The following is a 16895-nucleotide window of genomic DNA, read 5'->3' as shown; positions in this document are numbered from 1 at the left end:
GGTGCCTTGGTTCTGCCTTCCAAATGGTTCCAAACCAACAGGATAAAAAACAAAACCACCACTTATGAACACACATTTCATGATGTGAATGAGCGACAATTAAGACCACTGTGCTCTTCAAGTTTTTAAGATTAACTTCTTGCACCATGCAAGGCAGGACAATAAACAACCAGGTTTTCAGTACTTTTATAAAAGTTTTGACTTGGTGAGAGACTTTTACAGATTTACCTGAGTATCTGAAATTACAGTTCAAGGAAAACTCAACAATGGGATTCTAGTACAGTGGGTTGTATCTTAAGTGCTCAAAGTGTGACAGAAAGTTTCACTTGCAAAGGAGGACGGACAATTCCTTCACCTTTTGCCAATTCCTTGCTGTAGTTCCCAAGGCTACATGCCACCCTAAGAATTTTGTGGGAGGGAGCATGGGAGGTCTGCATAAAGGGGAGATCAGCAAAAATTGCCTGTCTGCCTTGCACAAGTGGAACTTCTTCCACTCATGCTACAAGTGCTTAGGATACAACTTTGTTGTACTGAAACATTTGTAGGAGCAGTACAAGTTTTACAATTCAGTGCCTCTGATCCCAGTTTATACACTAAGTTAACAAGGGCACAAATACATGAACAATGATTCTGGAAAATATACACAACAGACCACCACAAAAGGGGCTGGAGATACCAATGCATTGAATAGCGCTTCAATTTCAATTCTGTTGGAGTGTATACAGTATGCATGAACAAGAACCAGAACTTTTTACAATAAAAAAGGTGATTGGTTACGAAACCTCACACATTACATTGGAAATGAAAATTTCATACATCCTATCCTGAGCTTTCCAGAAAGATAAGGCTTTGAGAAAATTAAGATCAGTAGACTGAAATCTCTGTTTTCATAAGGCAAAATCACAAATATTTATGTGTTGGGTCTGACTGCAGTGTTTTCTTTCATATGGTTGCAACAGAATGTGGGGGCAGTTACTCTCCACAGGCTGCTAAACCTGTTTATAGGAGACAAATAGTAATTTCAGTGGAAAAATCTCACTTGTGTTCCAATTCACACCAGCCGGCTTGTGTTTTCACAAGTCTTCCAGATTTCCACAATGAGAAGAAAATGCCAAACTGCTCAAATTATGTTTTATTTTATAACATAACATGGCAGTAAAAAAAAAGAACATAATTTAGAATTTGCAATGCAAGGGGACTTAAAAGAAAGATTTCAGTCTGATTTTAGAGCTATTGCTAGCATACTGCTTACAATAAATCTATTTTAAACAATACTTCATGGTCAAAATTTCATTTATTAAATATCCTCAGTTTTGAATGTTTAAAATACTTTCTTGTGCTTGGGATATCCAGCCCCTATTTCCCCTGTAATACAGCAGTAAAGACAAATAAACATGCCATTTAAATTAAAAGAAATTGAATAAGCTAGACCCAAGACTGCAAAAATATATACAAGCATTTACTTTTTCCTGAACTAAACATTTGAGCCATAAAAATATTAAATAGCTGTGCCCTATAGAACTAGGACTTCAGCCATTTCAATTAGAACTATCCTTTATTTTAAAAATATAGGGCAGAAAGCCTTTCGAGTGATATTTATACATTAACAATATTCCTAGGTCCCTATACGAATCATGAGCATTATGTAGCACAAACTATTTTCCGTAGCTTACTCTTGTTACCTCACTTAATTTAATTTTTGCATGTAAATGTTAGATAACTAAAATTTATTAAAATCAACAAACGAAATATTTCTAAGTCTTATTCTCCCCCATAAGCTGTTTTTCTAACATACGCATCAGGTGTTCTGGTAAGTGGCATAGGTAGACACATCTCCAGAATTCACAGGTGTGCCTTATAACACCCTCTACCAACAAATGGAAGAGTGGGTCATTTTAATCAGAGAAAACTGTTGCATGTAAGAAAAAGAAGGGAAAATGCAATGTGTTCAATCATTCTTCCTTCTTGTAAACACCAAACCAGGGGGGTGGGGGATGGACTTTACACATTAGTTTGGATCCATACTTTCCTTCTGTGGACTGAAAAGGGGTTTTCTACCTATCTCTCTGACCTGCACTCCCCCCATTCATTCCTGAGGGTTGGAGGACCCTTTGGAACAGAACAGCAGGTGGGGTGATGCAGCAGGAAAAAAGCGGAATTGGAAAAAAAAATCGGTCCTCTTGTGTAAATGAAAGCGTCTTCCACATATCCAACAGCATCTTTGAATCCAAGCCATGATCTTGAGGAAGAGTCCTAAAGATAGTTTGTTTTTGTTTTTTTGAAGGCTGGGCCCATTGCCTTTCAGCAGTCCTGAATTAATCACACACCATCTCCATTAATCTGAATGGGAGATATTTGCTACCAAGACAAAAGTCCAATATTTTAAATCTTTGATGGTCTTAGTCAGGTTTCCAAAACTGTTGCTCCCCCCCATACAGAAGAACAATGCAAGTATATATATTAACATGCACTGCTGTTGCAAAATGTCACCATCTCCTATAGAGGTTCAGAGCAACATGCACACCACTGAACTACCTGGAAGAAAGGATACAAGGCAGCAAAACTGGGCAGAACAAAGTGCTTTCATTCCAAAACTGGAGCTTAGTTTAAGTACTATTGTAAGCGGCAACAGAAGTTCAAAATCATGATATTATCCATTGAAACTCAAAATCCGGTTCAAAACTAGATTCTGCACGTGCCAATAAGAAGTTGCTCAAGAGAGAGTTAGCTTAAAGAATGTATCATTTCCACCCTCAAAATAGTTACAGAATTTTTTAATGTAACAGTTGGAAGTCTGTAGGAACTTAATTATTGCACATCAGTTTGCCAGAGAAGTTGAAGTGGCAGTTTTGTAGCAATCCGTAGATCACTACTAAGAGCCAATAAGCCATAGTCCTTCATTTAGAGGGACACCAGAAAACTGGTGTTGACAATTAACTGGCTGAATGGCCATATATGTATTTCAAGCATTAACCTACAAACAGGACTGGAAATGGATTCCAGCTGTTGCTAATTGAAGAGGTCTCATGTTTTCCTTCTGATTCACCATTTAAGTGCCATAAGCAGTACTGATGTTAAATGTGCACATCCAGCTGGGAGTGGACTGCAATTCCTCCGTATTCAAAGAGGCACATTCAAATGTAGGAACAACCCGAGGAATGTGATCATCATGCTAAAATGAATTTTAAAAGTGCTATGTCCTGGAGACATGCATTAGCTCTACATGCCAACTCTACATGGCTTGAATTGAGATGGTACTGGAATAAACTTTGGGAAGGCAGAAACAATGAGGCCTTACTTGGATAATAAACAGTCAAGCACAAGCAATGAATCTGCTTACAGCATCCCAGAGTCTGACTGCAAGCAACCACTGTTAGAAATAGGATGCTGCGTCATTGCAGCTACCAGGGGCCTTCCCAGTGCATCAGCAGCAAAAAAATGCCACCAAAATGGAAAGACAAATCATTAAGAAAAGAGAGAATTAACACCACATTCCAGTTAATGGAGATGACTGAAGACACAGCCCCAGAAGTATAGTAAGTCTCTGGTTAGGGAAGATCTCATTTACAGCTGAATAATTCTGGATTTCTCAAATGACTTGAGAGAAATCAAAGAACTGGTGGGAATAAAACTGCAGCGCAACATCCATTTACCTACACACTAGCAACTGTTTAAATAAATCAAGGTCAAGTCTGGTTTCAGTAAGAAGTGCAACAAGCAGAGGCAGTGAAGAACACACTCCACAGATGAATTCCCGTTCTTCAGGTGCATTCCCACCGACTGTTACTCTTGCCCAAATCCTTCTGTTTCTTCTATTGCAAACAACAGCTTTTCTTTCAGTTGTTCGTAACTCTTATATGGCGGCAAGTCCAAGCGGTTGAAACTGAAAATAAGCAGCATGTTTAACTTCCATTTGCATTCTTTAAAAAAACCTGCCACTAAACACCCAAACTACATAGAAACCAAAATGTCCAGCTATTGCTATGTTAATAGCACAAGAAACGGGAGAAGCATTTCCCTGGTTTTATGACTCTTCAACTTGTTTCCCAGCAGCAACCTTGTTAGAAGGGAAACACTCATACAGTTCATGGTTGGTATGAATAGTCCTAAATTTAGAGAAAAGAATGAAGCAGATTGATGCAGAAAATAGAAACTGAATGTGCTTCATTCTTTTCCCCCAAGTTCAGGAATAAAGGAGTGCCCCAGTATCCATGGGGGGGTTCTGTTCCAGAATCCCCCATGTATACGTCAGTGGATACTGGGACACCCTTCGCCCTTTGGAGATTCTTCTGAGCCTCCGAGTGCACCTGCCTGTGGCCTCTGTAGGGCTCAGAATGGCCGTTTGTGCCGGAAAATGTCACTTCTGGCTTTACCGAAAAAATGGAAGTGACATTTTTATGCCTTTAAAAGGAGCCAGGCTCCTCTAGGGCTTCCCCAGCCCTTCTAATGACTTTTAAAGGTATAAAAATGTCACTTCTGGTTTTATGGAAAAAACCAGAAGTGATGGTTTTTTGGCCTAAACAGCCATTCTGAGGCCCGCAGAGACTGCAGGCAGGCATACACAGCCTCTGCAGGACTCAAAAGAGCCTCTTGAGAGTGTGGGGGGACCTCCCACATCCATGATTAAGTGAAACCGTGAATACGGGCCCCCCTGTACGTATGTGTACTTACATAAGTACACTACTTATGTGTACTTATGTAAATATAAGTAGCAGGTATCTCCATGATTACATTCCTAACCATCTTCCACACCAGCTAGCATGATGAGACTTGGACATTTATAGGCCATCTAAATGTAGCAATGAAAGAAACGTGTTTCTGAAAGTGGCAAGCAAACATCCATCATTTTGGAATATGAATGGATTTAATGAATGAAGTTTATTCATTGTTCATTATACATATTCAATATTCATTGTTTTTTAGGTTTTTAATTATTTGTAAATTGTTTTAATTATTGTTTTTAATTTTGTATTTTTAATTGTTGTAAGCCGCCTTGTGTGCCCTTTGGGCATAAAGGCAGGATATAAATTAATAATAATAATAACAATTGTTTATTAGATTTCATTCAAAATCACTGGATTTTATGAATGAAACATTGTAATATTTGGAACCAACCAAAAAATACACAGTTAGTAGATTATGGATCCCGGATGAATGTACCTATACACTACATGTTTGCAAGCACATGTGCCACATTTATACATGTGTGATAATCCTGCTCTGAAACATTAATCAGCCAAGACATTTGGAGCTGTGCAGACAGCAACATTGACTAAATGTGTCCATTTGAAGGTAGAAAACAAGATGAAACATTTCAGGATACTTGGTCTTTTACCAATGTCATGAAGATCAAATATAACCTTGATTTGAATTTACATAGATCATTCACTTTTATTAAGATGCATTTGTATATTCCATATTAGTATATCTTGTAAAGCCTTGAATATAAAATTATAAACACAACCAATTGCTCATATCGTTTTTCCTACTAAGAATCAGATCCTGAAAAATATTATAGAGCTATCATTCTAACTAAAGCCAATGTATACGATAACAAAGGGATATATATTCAACTACAAGGCAGACTAAGAAGCGATACAGTAACAGTTCTATTCATCTCAGTCTGCCATTTTTAAATATTCATCCCTATACCAAAAGCTTTGCATCCCTTAGGCCATTCCATTTATTATTGAGAATTGAACTCATGTTTTCTATTGATTGACTTGAACAGGAAGCTGCAGTCAATCATGGATCCCTGATTAATTTACCTACATGGTACATTTTTGCGAGCACATGTGCCATATTCATACATGTGTGACTCATGTTCAGGAGTATATTTAACAGTTTAAATGTAGTCCTAAAATGTAATCTTCGATATTAAAAGATAAAGTAGAACAGCAATAATAAAAACTTATTAGAACCACAATTGTAATATAATACAGATCCCTTACCAAGTATGGCTTCTAGGTAACCAGTTTTCTTTACCAACTTTTTCAATACAGAACTTCTGGGGTCCATTACTCCCTACAATAAAAAGAAAAATATATCAGAATGTTAGAAAATATAAGAAAATAAAAACTGCATCCAGTTTTTTTAATAGGATAGATGGGGGGGGGGGAAGCATCTGAGGCCCAGATATTTGCATTCAGTAAGAAGAAGCCACAAAAAGAGTTCTTCAAATTTAAAAGTCATATGCTCTTCTATGTTTATGACACTAGAGGGCACTGGTCATAGCTTACATTGCTATGACCAAATTCTTCCCAATAACTAACTTAATACTAATAATAAATATTTACCTCTTTTCAATAAAAGTTCCTCCAAACATATCAACAAAAATATATATGGCACTATTCATAAATATCATTAAGCTTCCACCACTTACACACAACGAACACATTAAATGTACCAAATACTTTACATTTTTTAGCTCAGCCTTTGTCACAAAGCCATTCGTTAAACCGCTATCTTCATGTCATGACAGGAGAGGCAAGCTGGCAAGCATATGCCAATGTATTCTCTTCCATCTATGAATGACCAAGATTTTGAACCCATGTTCCCACAAAGGGTTATGTGAGGTCTGTACACTTAAGAAGAATAATTCTGCATACCCATGAGGTCAGAAAATCCACCAACTGGTAATCGGCATGTCCCAGTAACAAACTGTAGTAGTCTCATTCTCTTCTCATTATCAATTTCCTTCACAAACTGAAATAAGAGACATAAAAAATTTGTATAAATCTCATCCCCCACCACTCCCAAGTGTGTGCAATGCCAATGATGTGTACTGCCAATGATTCATTTCCATAAGTCAATGCTACAAAAAAAAAATCCATGATCAGAAATAACTAGTATTTATATATTTGTTTATAACTGCATTTCTTGCATGATTTGAGAAGCACAAGATAAATGAGGAAGTGTTAAATTAACCCATTTTAATACCCCATCCTCCACCCCAAGAGACAACGTTCAATATTTTTTACTTTTGTGAGTTAACTCATCATATGATGGTGGGAACTATCAAAATTCCATTCAAGCAATTCTAGTCTTAAAACCAGATACATTGGTCAGAAAAATTGACATAACTCATTCTAATGAGTTTTGTTTTTAAAAAGGAGAAAGTTCTTTCAAAAGATCAAGGATGCAGAACTGGGTAAAAAAAGGCAAAAGGATCAAGAGCAGTGAAACAAGAAGCCTGTTGGAAGGAATTGCCTGGATAAAGTTCTGAAGAACAGGTGCAACATGCTGTATTTCACTGGACATTTGTTTTTAGAGAAGGGGTAAGTAAAGAAGAAATCCTGACTGAGCAGGACATAACTGGCCCATCTCACCCCAGCAGTGTCTTTTCTAGTGGCTGCCCGCTGGTGTTCTTTTGCATCTTTTTAGATTGTGAGCCCTATTGGGACAGGGAGCCATTAGTCATTTGATTTTTCTCTGTAAACCGCTTTGTGAACCTTTTGTTGAAAAGTGGCATATAAAGACTGTTCATAATAATAAGCCCCTCCCAAGTATGGAATATCTCTGAATGTTTGTTATTCTCATCCTATGTAAATGAAATATTTGCAATTCTAAACATATTTGCACATCACTGAGCATGCAAACAGGTAAAGACATACTTAGTAATCACGAAGTGGCAGCCACATACCAGAACCAGTTTAAGACAGAATTCCCAAGGATACTGTATCTTAGTGAGCAAAATTAGTGAGCTCAGTTTGATTGAATCATCATCTATCTTGTATGTAGAATTTTTACTGATGGACAATAGATGTAGAAAGACTGGCAATGATTGGACTTAAATCCTTCCAACCCAACATCCTAGCCAAAGGGTCACACTGCTTCAGTGCTAAACAAGAACAAATAGTGGACTCTAATGGGAACCTTTCATTTCAGTGGACAAGGATAATATCCAGATAACTGCACAACAACAGAATGGTCAGTAGTGTCCCAGATCTGGTAGTGAACTTCTGGCACATCAAAATATGTACAATCCTCACATATTAAAACACACACCTGCCAGAACCAGATGATTTGTTTGCTTGTCCTGGTATAATGCCGGTAGATGGTATGCCTTTGCCAGTCAGTCAAGTCAATCTCTTGCATTCCACACAAAAGCACCTTTTTGATGAGAAAGGCAGATACCAGTTAGGTCTAGACATTTGTGCTATGAACTGTAGGAGTTATCTGTATGATCTCCCCCATCTAGTTCGCCACAGCTGCAAGGTGTTAAGAGTTTTCACAGCTCCCTCCTCCCAAATTAGATGTAAAAGTGAGATACATTCCCAGCAGCTGCTGCCACTGGATTTATAAGCACATACTAAAATGTTAGCAATTTTGCAGCTAAGCCTTATGGCCAAAGATCAGCCTTACTTCTAGTTCCTTAGCATCAAAGTATTGCAAGTACTGCTGTGGTAAAATCTCATTGAATCCTTCAAAGAAAGCTTGTGTCTGCTCTTCAACACCCCGAGAAAGCCTCCACTCTGCCACTAGCCTGGCAAAAGAAAATATAAAGTTACACATTCGGAACAGGCCCATTCACTCAAGTCTGCAATTCATCAGTTCACCCAAGTCTGGCTTTTTCACCACAGTCCATGCTATTCCAGACATCCCATGCTATTTGAGATAATTTTTTTTTTTTGGGGGGGGGGGGTTACATGGAACTTACAGTGGCTGGAAGTTGGGTGGTCAAATGCCTGCCCATTCTTACTATGGTCCATGCCAGAGCGTCCCTCCCCCCAGTCTACTATAACTATAACAATATTCTAGTCTAGAATCTAGCCTAGAGTCTATTTCTAGAATCCAGAAATAAAGAAAAGACTTAAAAACTAAAGCAATATTTGAAAACCATCTTTAAACTTACCTAGTATATTCTTCCTTGTTTTCCTCAGTAACAAGAATGTTACTGCCATTGGGTTTCAAGTCATGGCTCTTCACTTCACCTAAAATTTCTTTATCCACTGAGAAATACATCTCCAGACCACATTCCTCAATATTATTTTCTCTACAAAACAAATATATTAATTATGTTAATTATAAAAACACCTTTTCACAAGATGTGCAGCCTAATTATAACCATGGTGACTTGGTAAATAAGTTCCGTTAATTCCTTGCTTGGGATAACAGCAACTGTTTTTAAGACCAGCAACTCCATATTGGATTTTCTGAAGTCACAAGCAAGCCAGATCATGCTACAAAACATGTCCTTAATATTCATAAATTGTAAGAATGGTTATTCTACAAAGGTGATTTTTAAATTACACACACACACACTCTTCAAAATTCTGAATATTCTCCAGTTTTAAGATTTGAATATCCTTTTTAATTTTTAAAAGTTTACGTCCTGCCCCTCTATTTCAAGTTATACTAAGAAGAATATTTGGTTTCCATATTGGCTAAATATATTCCATATTGGCTAATTATATTTTAACAATACAGGCATGACCCCTTATCCACAGGGATTCTGTTCTGGAACCCCACCCAGAGAGAGCTGAAACGGTAGATATAGATGAATGCCCGCCACCATGGTCCCAGGGGGGAGCTCTGCACACTGGAGGAGCCTCTGAGCTCAGCAGAGGCTAAGGATGTCCATACCTCAGCCTTTGCCAAGCTCAGACTTGAGCTCGAAAGCGAAAAAACCCACACCAAAAAACCACTCCTGGTTTCACGGAGAAACCGGAAGTCACTTTTTAAATGATTTATAAGGCATTAAAAACGTCACTTCCGGTTTCCCCATGAAACTGGAAGTCACTTTTTGTTGCTTTAGAGCAGGGGTACCCAAACCCCGGCCCTGGGGTCACTTGCAGCCCTCGAGGCCTCTCAATGTGGCCCTCAGGGAGCCCCCGGTCTCCAATGAGCCTCTGGCCCTCCGAAGATTTGTTGGAGCCTGCAGTGGCCCAAAGCAACTTCTCTCAGCGTGAGGGTGACTGTTTGACCTCTCGTGTGAGCTGTGGGATGAGAGCTCCCTCCACTGCTTGCTCTTTCACATCTGTGATGCAGCAGCGGCAGCAAAGGAAAGGCCAGCCTTGCTTTGTGCAAAGCCTTTTATAGGCATTGAGCTATTGCAAGACCTTCATTCATTCATATAAGTTCATCTTTAATATATTCATTTATGTAAACTTATGTAAATTTATTCAAATTTAAAATGTAAATTAATCCCCCCCCCGGCCCCCAACACAGTGCCACACAGAAAGCTGATGTGACCCTCCTGCCAAGAACTTTGGACCCCCTGCTTTAGAGCTTTTCTTGGCAGAGACCAGGATAGAAGTCCTCAGCCTCTGCTGAGCTCAGAGGCCCCTTCAGAGGTGAGAGGAGCAGATCTCCCCTTGCCTTCAGAGGGGGTGTGCGTGGGAGTGCACACACTGGGGGCCGGACCTGATCCACGGATAAGTGAATCTGCGGATATGGGATCCATAGGTATGTGGGCCCCCCTGTACTTGATGCAACATTTAATACTAATCAATATTTGACCATTAAAAGGCTGACATTTCACATGTGATTATGTCTTTCCAATTGTGGCAGGCAACATGTGTAAACCACGTTAATTCAGAGATAAAATTTCATATGAAAAATGCAAATTAGATTTGAACAGCAAAACTGGAAATGTTTGTGAATTTCAAATTAAGTTCCAACTATATGTATCAAATTGTACATGCACATACACATTTCAGAAATGAAGAAGTTGATGTCAGAAACTCACTTTACCCAGATGAGAGAGTTGTAAAACTCAGGATCTACAGACTCCAAATCTTTTAATCCTACTGGTTTGTTGAGGATACGTTTGTAGAATGGTAGAGAAAATCCTGTGTCTATAAATTTCCCATGGAACAAAGCCTGACAAGACATGAAAACTAGTATCATTTACTTCATAGCATTCTCAGCATACATATTACAGGTTGAGTTTCATTATTCGTGTGGATTCTGTTCCCAGAACTCAGTGGATGGCAAACATAGCACTATAGCAAATCAATTTAAAAAGCAAAGTTCCTTTCCTCAGGTGATTTAAAAACAGCCTTGCTGACCTTTGTGAGGTAAGATAAGAGTTATTAAGAAGACAATCCATCAATCAGTCGTCCTCCAAGAGCTTCACCCAGCCCCTCCCTTCACCAATGCAAAGTGATCACCTTTCTCTCACTCAGGGGGAAGGGAGGGGTCCCCTGGAGAGAGAAGGATTGATGGATTGTCAGCCAACTACCTTCTCTCTTTCTCTCTCTCTCTCTCATTAAGGAGGCTATTGTTAAAGGACTGTTCAGTTTTTTAAACTGATTTTAAAGGGATGCATTTTCCCCTTCTCCAGGGATCAGCACGTGCCTTTTCATTTGCAGGGGCCACTTGTGTTGCATCAAATCCGTGTATAAAAAATCCATGTATAAATAGGCTGAACCTGTACAACAATAAGTCTCTCTCCAGGCACTTAGAAAGGATTATCTTTCTTTCACGTGTTCAGGGAAGAAAGGGGGTCGCTCGGAGAGAGAACGATTGATGAATTGTCAGCTGGCTGCCCTCTCTCTAACTATTGTAAAGGACTGTTTTCCTTTAATTTACAGGGCCTTTCTCATCATGTTGAAATAAAAATCTCTACAACAGTAAGAAAAGCATTTTAAAGGGGTGTATTTTTCCCCTTCTCCAGGGATCAGCACATTCCTTCTCATTTGCAGTGGCCATTCGGGTTGAGTCAAATCCGTGTATAAAAAAATCAGTGAATAACAAGGTTGGACCTGTACTTTGAAATTCATGTCTAGTCATTTTCACAACTAGCAGGGAAAACCTGCAGTATAGATTTTGGCAGAAACAGAGGATCAAAGCACAAATATTACAAGCCCTGTTCTTAGGTGAATGTTTTCAGTCTATGGTTACTGGTTATAAGAGGAGGGAAGAGAAAAGAGCAGCAAAGTAAATCTGAAGGGTGTACATCTGTGTGGTGTACATTATAATTCCTGTGATGTAGATTATAACTGGAAGATGACAAAACCACTAACCCAAAAATGACCAAGCAAAGATTTCAACTTCTGCTCAGCATGCTCTCTCTCTTTTGATGTAGATATATGAGAATCCACACAATTTTTTATAAACTAATAAAAACTTTGTATTTATTTTGAATAAAGCTTATGGCAGTTTACAACAATTTCAGATTAAAAACAGGTATGATATTCAGCTTCCTGTCTCTTCCACGTAACTCTCCAATACATGCCTGTGTATTACTCTATATTCGGAACTCACCATGGCAATGAATCTGCCAATAAAGCGGAAATATTTCAGATGGTCTGGATTGATGTAAGAAGCTGGGTTTATCTGTAGGCAGTAGTTATCCTTCCCTGCATATTCAAACAGGCAATACATTGGATTCAGCACTTCATGCGACAACAGAAAGAACCATTCCCTGAAACCACACAAAGAACTCACGGTCAACACCACAAAAAAACAAACATTAAGTTCAGACATTGCATGCAGATTTCCTAGCGCTGAAACCTTCAGAACAGATCGTTGTTTGACAAAATATTCTGAACAGCCTATGTACAGGTAGTTGAAATGAACATGAGATGACTTCATTTTATCCATTATGAGAAAACCCACATTTTTAATTAAGACTGACACTGTTGCAACGTTGTACCAAAAGCAATGAATTTCAGACAGTTTTCCCTTCTTAGATTTAACAAAATTATACAAATGCTTTTAAAAATTTAAGATAAAAAGAGCCAACGTTTTTTAAAATAGTTGTGTCTAAAGTCTTTTCCTAACAAATATTTTCTGAAAATGAAGGGTTGCATCGTAGGTTTAGTTAGCCATGACCTTCATTGCTTGTGGCCTTGTTTTACAAAGCAAGATGTCCTTACCGTGCAACTCCTCCATAATCTAATCCTTCTTCTCCAGGGAAAATGACCCACAAGCGTCTTCGTAGGTCCTGAGGACTGAGGCTCATTATCTTAGTGAGAGAGAGAGAGAGAGAGAGAGAGAGAGAGAGAGAAGTAGATGATTTACATTCTGAGAGCTATTAAAATAGTGGATCTCATAAAAATAGCTATTTATATGAGGTGGTTTCAGTTTTATGCAGTCCTTCTGGATTGCAGAAAAGGATATTACAGAAAATGTAAACGGAGATTACAAGCTGTTTCCTACCATTAGATTCTTGAAGAATTTTACTAGGACGGTTTAAGGAGAAAGTAGAAGCAGAAAGAAAAAACTTCTTATCAGGCTAAGAGGTAAGCATGGTTCAGTTCAAATATCTGTCAACCACAATCTTACATTCAGTAAGAATGCAAACATAGCTTATTACCTGCTGAAATGAATCTTCAAATAGTGTTTTCCTGCTCACTGTGATTTTGATATGCTGTGGCATAGCCAATTGCTGAAATGAAAGAAACAGGTTTAAAAAACCAGGAGTTACTATGGGCAGGTGAATGGAATACCACAAATCAGGTATGATTAAGCTCATATCCATGTGGCAGATTCCACGGATCCATATTATATAATGACCTGCTTTAAACTGCATCATAGCAAGTTGCTGTATGAATAACAGTTCGATGCTGACAAATTATTTTTGCTTTTATATCAGAAAAAATTCCTGAAACTAAGAACGCCTTGGTTTAAAAATCTGTACCTAGAAAGTACTTTAGAATTATCCACCTGCCTTCAAAGTATAAGTGAACCGAAAATAGAGGATGATGTCTCAGAAGTTATGTGCATAGTGTGAGAGACTGAGCAAAATGTGTTGTAACTGAAGGTTACATCCTTTAGATGTTTGAAGGTTAAATCCTTTAGATTTGTGTCAAAAGTAGTAATTCTTTTGGACAACAGTGCTTAAATGCCTGCGATGATCAAGCAGACAGGCTTAAACAAGGTAATATCTGCAACATAGGTCAGCCTTGAATTGCCACTGCAGGAAAGTAACTGTCCAACACAAGGGAACCAATCAATCAAGGCACATATGAGATCACATGCACATCCAACCAGTGCACAGAACAAATTTGCCTCCTCTCCTTTAGACAGGTGCATATCAGTGATTTTTTATGTGTGGTATGTGCTTGGAATGCAGGGTGTGCATTCTTTGGTCTGAGGCCATTGAGAACACTTTAGAGAAAAATAAAACTACAGGTTGAGCCTACTTATCTGCAGATTTTGGATCCGTGGATTTGGCTGGATGTGGTCCCCTGGACCGAGGCTCAGTCAGATTTGACAACCTGAAGCCTCCAAAGGTGACTGGAGCTGCACTCTGGTTGCCTCCAGAGGCTCTTCTGAGGCCCATAAAGGCCATGCATGGCCTTTACTGGCCTCAGGAGGTCCTAAAAGGGCACTTCTGGTTTTTGGTCGAAAACCAGAAGTGCCCTTTGAGGACATCTGGAGGTCACTCTAAGGCTTGTAGATGTCACACGGGGCTTCCACAGACCTCAGAACAGCTCCGGACACTTCCAGAGCAAGGCTCCAGTTGTGTTTGAAGCTCAGTGGTGCCCAAAATCTGTGTGATTTGATTTCAGATGGAATTCAGTATCAGTGAGGAGTCCAGGAATGAAACCCTCATGGATAAGGAGGCACCACCTGTCATTAACTATTCTAATTAAGTACTGCTTTTGACAAATAACTTCAATATACTGGATGGAAGCAGAAGTCTTCTAACCTTTGTTTTGCAAAACAACTGCAGTTTTTAGAATTTGTTTTGAACATGATGAGAGAGGAAAGTAGTAACATGACTTCTTTGGATCACCATCCATAAATGCAACTTGTTTTAACTATGTTAATTAATGCTATTTTCACCTGCTTTATTTAGGATATTTTTGTTAGGCTGATTACAAAAAGTCAGCTTACAAAAAACTGGGTCTGCATGCAAGCCAAGTTTAAGGCAAAAACTGATCTACATGTGAGCACCTGTGATAATTTACAATGGATGGAGAGGACAACTTTTCCTTTTACCATTACTTTCTTTGGTGTGTCCTCACTGAGCTGTTGCAGTCATAAACATCACTCTGCAGGATTTCCCACCCAAGGGACTTGTGCAAGTGGCAACTGTGTTAGAAACACGTATTATGTGTAACATAAAATAAAACCTTTCTTCAAAACTTAGCAGTTAAAAGCATTTTGAGTAACACTGAAGTCTCCACAAATACATTTCCAAAATGAAACATTACGCACCTGGCACCAAAATCGGAAGTATTGGACTTTTGCTTTGAAATCACGCACATAGGCTATCTGAGGTCCATTGTCTCTGGAAATGGAAAATAAGATTATGTAACTGAAGCACAAGGTACATACTTCACATTCACCTTGCAGACAAGTGTCTTGCTTAATACAAAACAGGGAAAGTTCATTTTGGGAAAGCACTCAAATTACTTCTAAGGAAGAAAATCTTTGAAGTTATAAAACATTACAGCATCTGGGTAGATGCTCAGTGTTTGGGAACAAACAACAAAATAATATTTTCCATTTACATTAAATACAAAATTAAACACAAGTTTTCAGCTTTCTGCTACGCTTACTTGTAAATTGACAGATTTATTCCTTGTTTATGATTAAAAAGGGGTTATTAGTAGAAGAAAAATGCTGAAACAGGACGGCTTTTTATCCTGCCTGATTGAGGCGTGGATTCCAAAGGGATCTGACACAGAAGAAGGGAAAAGCCAGTCAGGCCTGAATAATAAATGTACAGGTATGCCCCATATCTGCGGGGATTCTATTCCGCAGGTGTGCGTGCAGATCCAATTCGCGGATACGGGGCCCTCCTGTATTTTGACAAATCCAAAAGAAGGTAAACTTTTTTCCCCATCAGAATTTAGGTTAGTCAGTGCTATCATATAAGGATTTGTCACAAAGCCAAATATGCCGTAACTGAGGAGGTAGGATCTCTAAGCACATATTGGAAGTAAACTTTTTGTTTCCTAATAGCTTTATTTCAGCATTTAAAAGCATCAATACAACCACCTTAAAGATGAATTACCAAAGATATTTGCTAATGCATGCTATAACTTCTAAAACATTGTTAGCACCAGTGAAGGTAACAAAGCTCTCTGCTGTCAATCATACTGGAATCCTGCAGTGTATACAACAGATATCAATAGTAGTTTGTTTTATTGAAAGAAAGCTTACAGAGCAGACTTTCCAGTACGAGGATCTATATACGTTGTTGTTCTTCTATTGTGATCCACAAAATATGGAATCCCATCCACAGTGAATCTCATCTCCCAGCCCTCTGGTAAAGGTTTCTCATTTAACTGACTGCAGAAACAGATATACACAAGATATTAATTACATTATACATATTGGATGGCAGACAATAGATACTGGTAGTTGCTCCATTTTTGTATACACTTGGATTTTGTCAGAGCTCTAACACAAGCTGTAAGATAGTAAATTGAACTATACTAAGTTTCAAGGAAGACAGACTAATAATATAAATCCAAAGTGGATGACAGTTTACCAGAATTATTTTAATTCCCACTCAGTCCCAAAAGTATAACCGTTAATATAATTATTCTACTGTAGATACTTTATAAGGCGAGAAATTTCTGCCAATAAATCCAGCCTAAATCATCTCCTCACCTTATCTACGGGTCAGGGCTGTTCAGGCATTTTGTGGCAGCCAGGAAAAGTCCAGGGGAGAGCAAGACTACACAGAGAGGGGAATGCAGATCATCACTAATTCCTCCTTCTCTCCAGGCTATTCCATTACACAGAAGGGGGGGAATGGCACACAGTACTGCTTAAACACCTTGTTAATCTCTTCAAAAACAGTGGAGAGCCTCAGATTCTTTCCCCCCTTTCAATCAGGCTACAGGGCAATTAGTCTCCAGGGCAACCAGGCTCCATGGCAAGCTGCAGCCAAAGTTAACATTTTCACTAATCCTGAGAAACAAGCAAGCTAGTGCTCAATGCTTCCATTTAAATAGTTCTTTCTGCACCCTCCTTCGATTTTGCCA

General features: G+C 38.7%; 1 protein-coding gene across 3 annotated transcripts in view; it reads right to left on the bottom strand.

Moving 5' to 3' along the window:
- Window positions 1-170: 170 nt before the first annotated feature.
- The window catches only part of ITCH (itchy E3 ubiquitin protein ligase), a 73450-nt gene continuing 56725 nt past the window's right edge, over window positions 171-16895 (bottom strand). For all 3 annotated transcript variants that reach the window (XM_066623185.1, XM_066623184.1, XM_066623183.1), the window contains exons 13-24: window positions 16066-16194; window positions 15115-15187; window positions 13265-13336; window positions 12825-12913; window positions 12211-12370; window positions 10691-10824; window positions 8855-8995; window positions 8365-8485; window positions 8008-8112; window positions 6609-6705; window positions 5952-6024; window positions 171-3883 (exon numbers count right to left, since the gene is read on the bottom strand). In XM_066623185.1, coding sequence (XP_066479282.1) covers window positions 3784-3883; window positions 5952-6024; window positions 6609-6705; window positions 8008-8112; window positions 8365-8485; window positions 8855-8995; window positions 10691-10824; window positions 12211-12370; window positions 12825-12913; window positions 13265-13336; window positions 15115-15187; window positions 16066-16194 — 1294 coding nt within the window. In that variant the 3' untranslated portion in view covers window positions 171-3783. The remainder of the gene's footprint in view (window positions 3884-5951; window positions 6025-6608; window positions 6706-8007; window positions 8113-8364; window positions 8486-8854; window positions 8996-10690; window positions 10825-12210; window positions 12371-12824; window positions 12914-13264; window positions 13337-15114; window positions 15188-16065; window positions 16195-16895) is intronic.

The sequence above is a fragment of the Tiliqua scincoides genome, chromosome 4 (assembly GCF_035046505.1).
Source record: "Tiliqua scincoides isolate rTilSci1 chromosome 4, rTilSci1.hap2, whole genome shotgun sequence".
NCBI lineage: Eukaryota > Metazoa > Chordata > Lepidosauria > Squamata > Scincidae > Tiliqua > Tiliqua scincoides.
The sequence above is the reverse complement of the archived record's forward strand: the minus strand, read 5'-3'. Positions and strand labels throughout refer to the sequence as shown.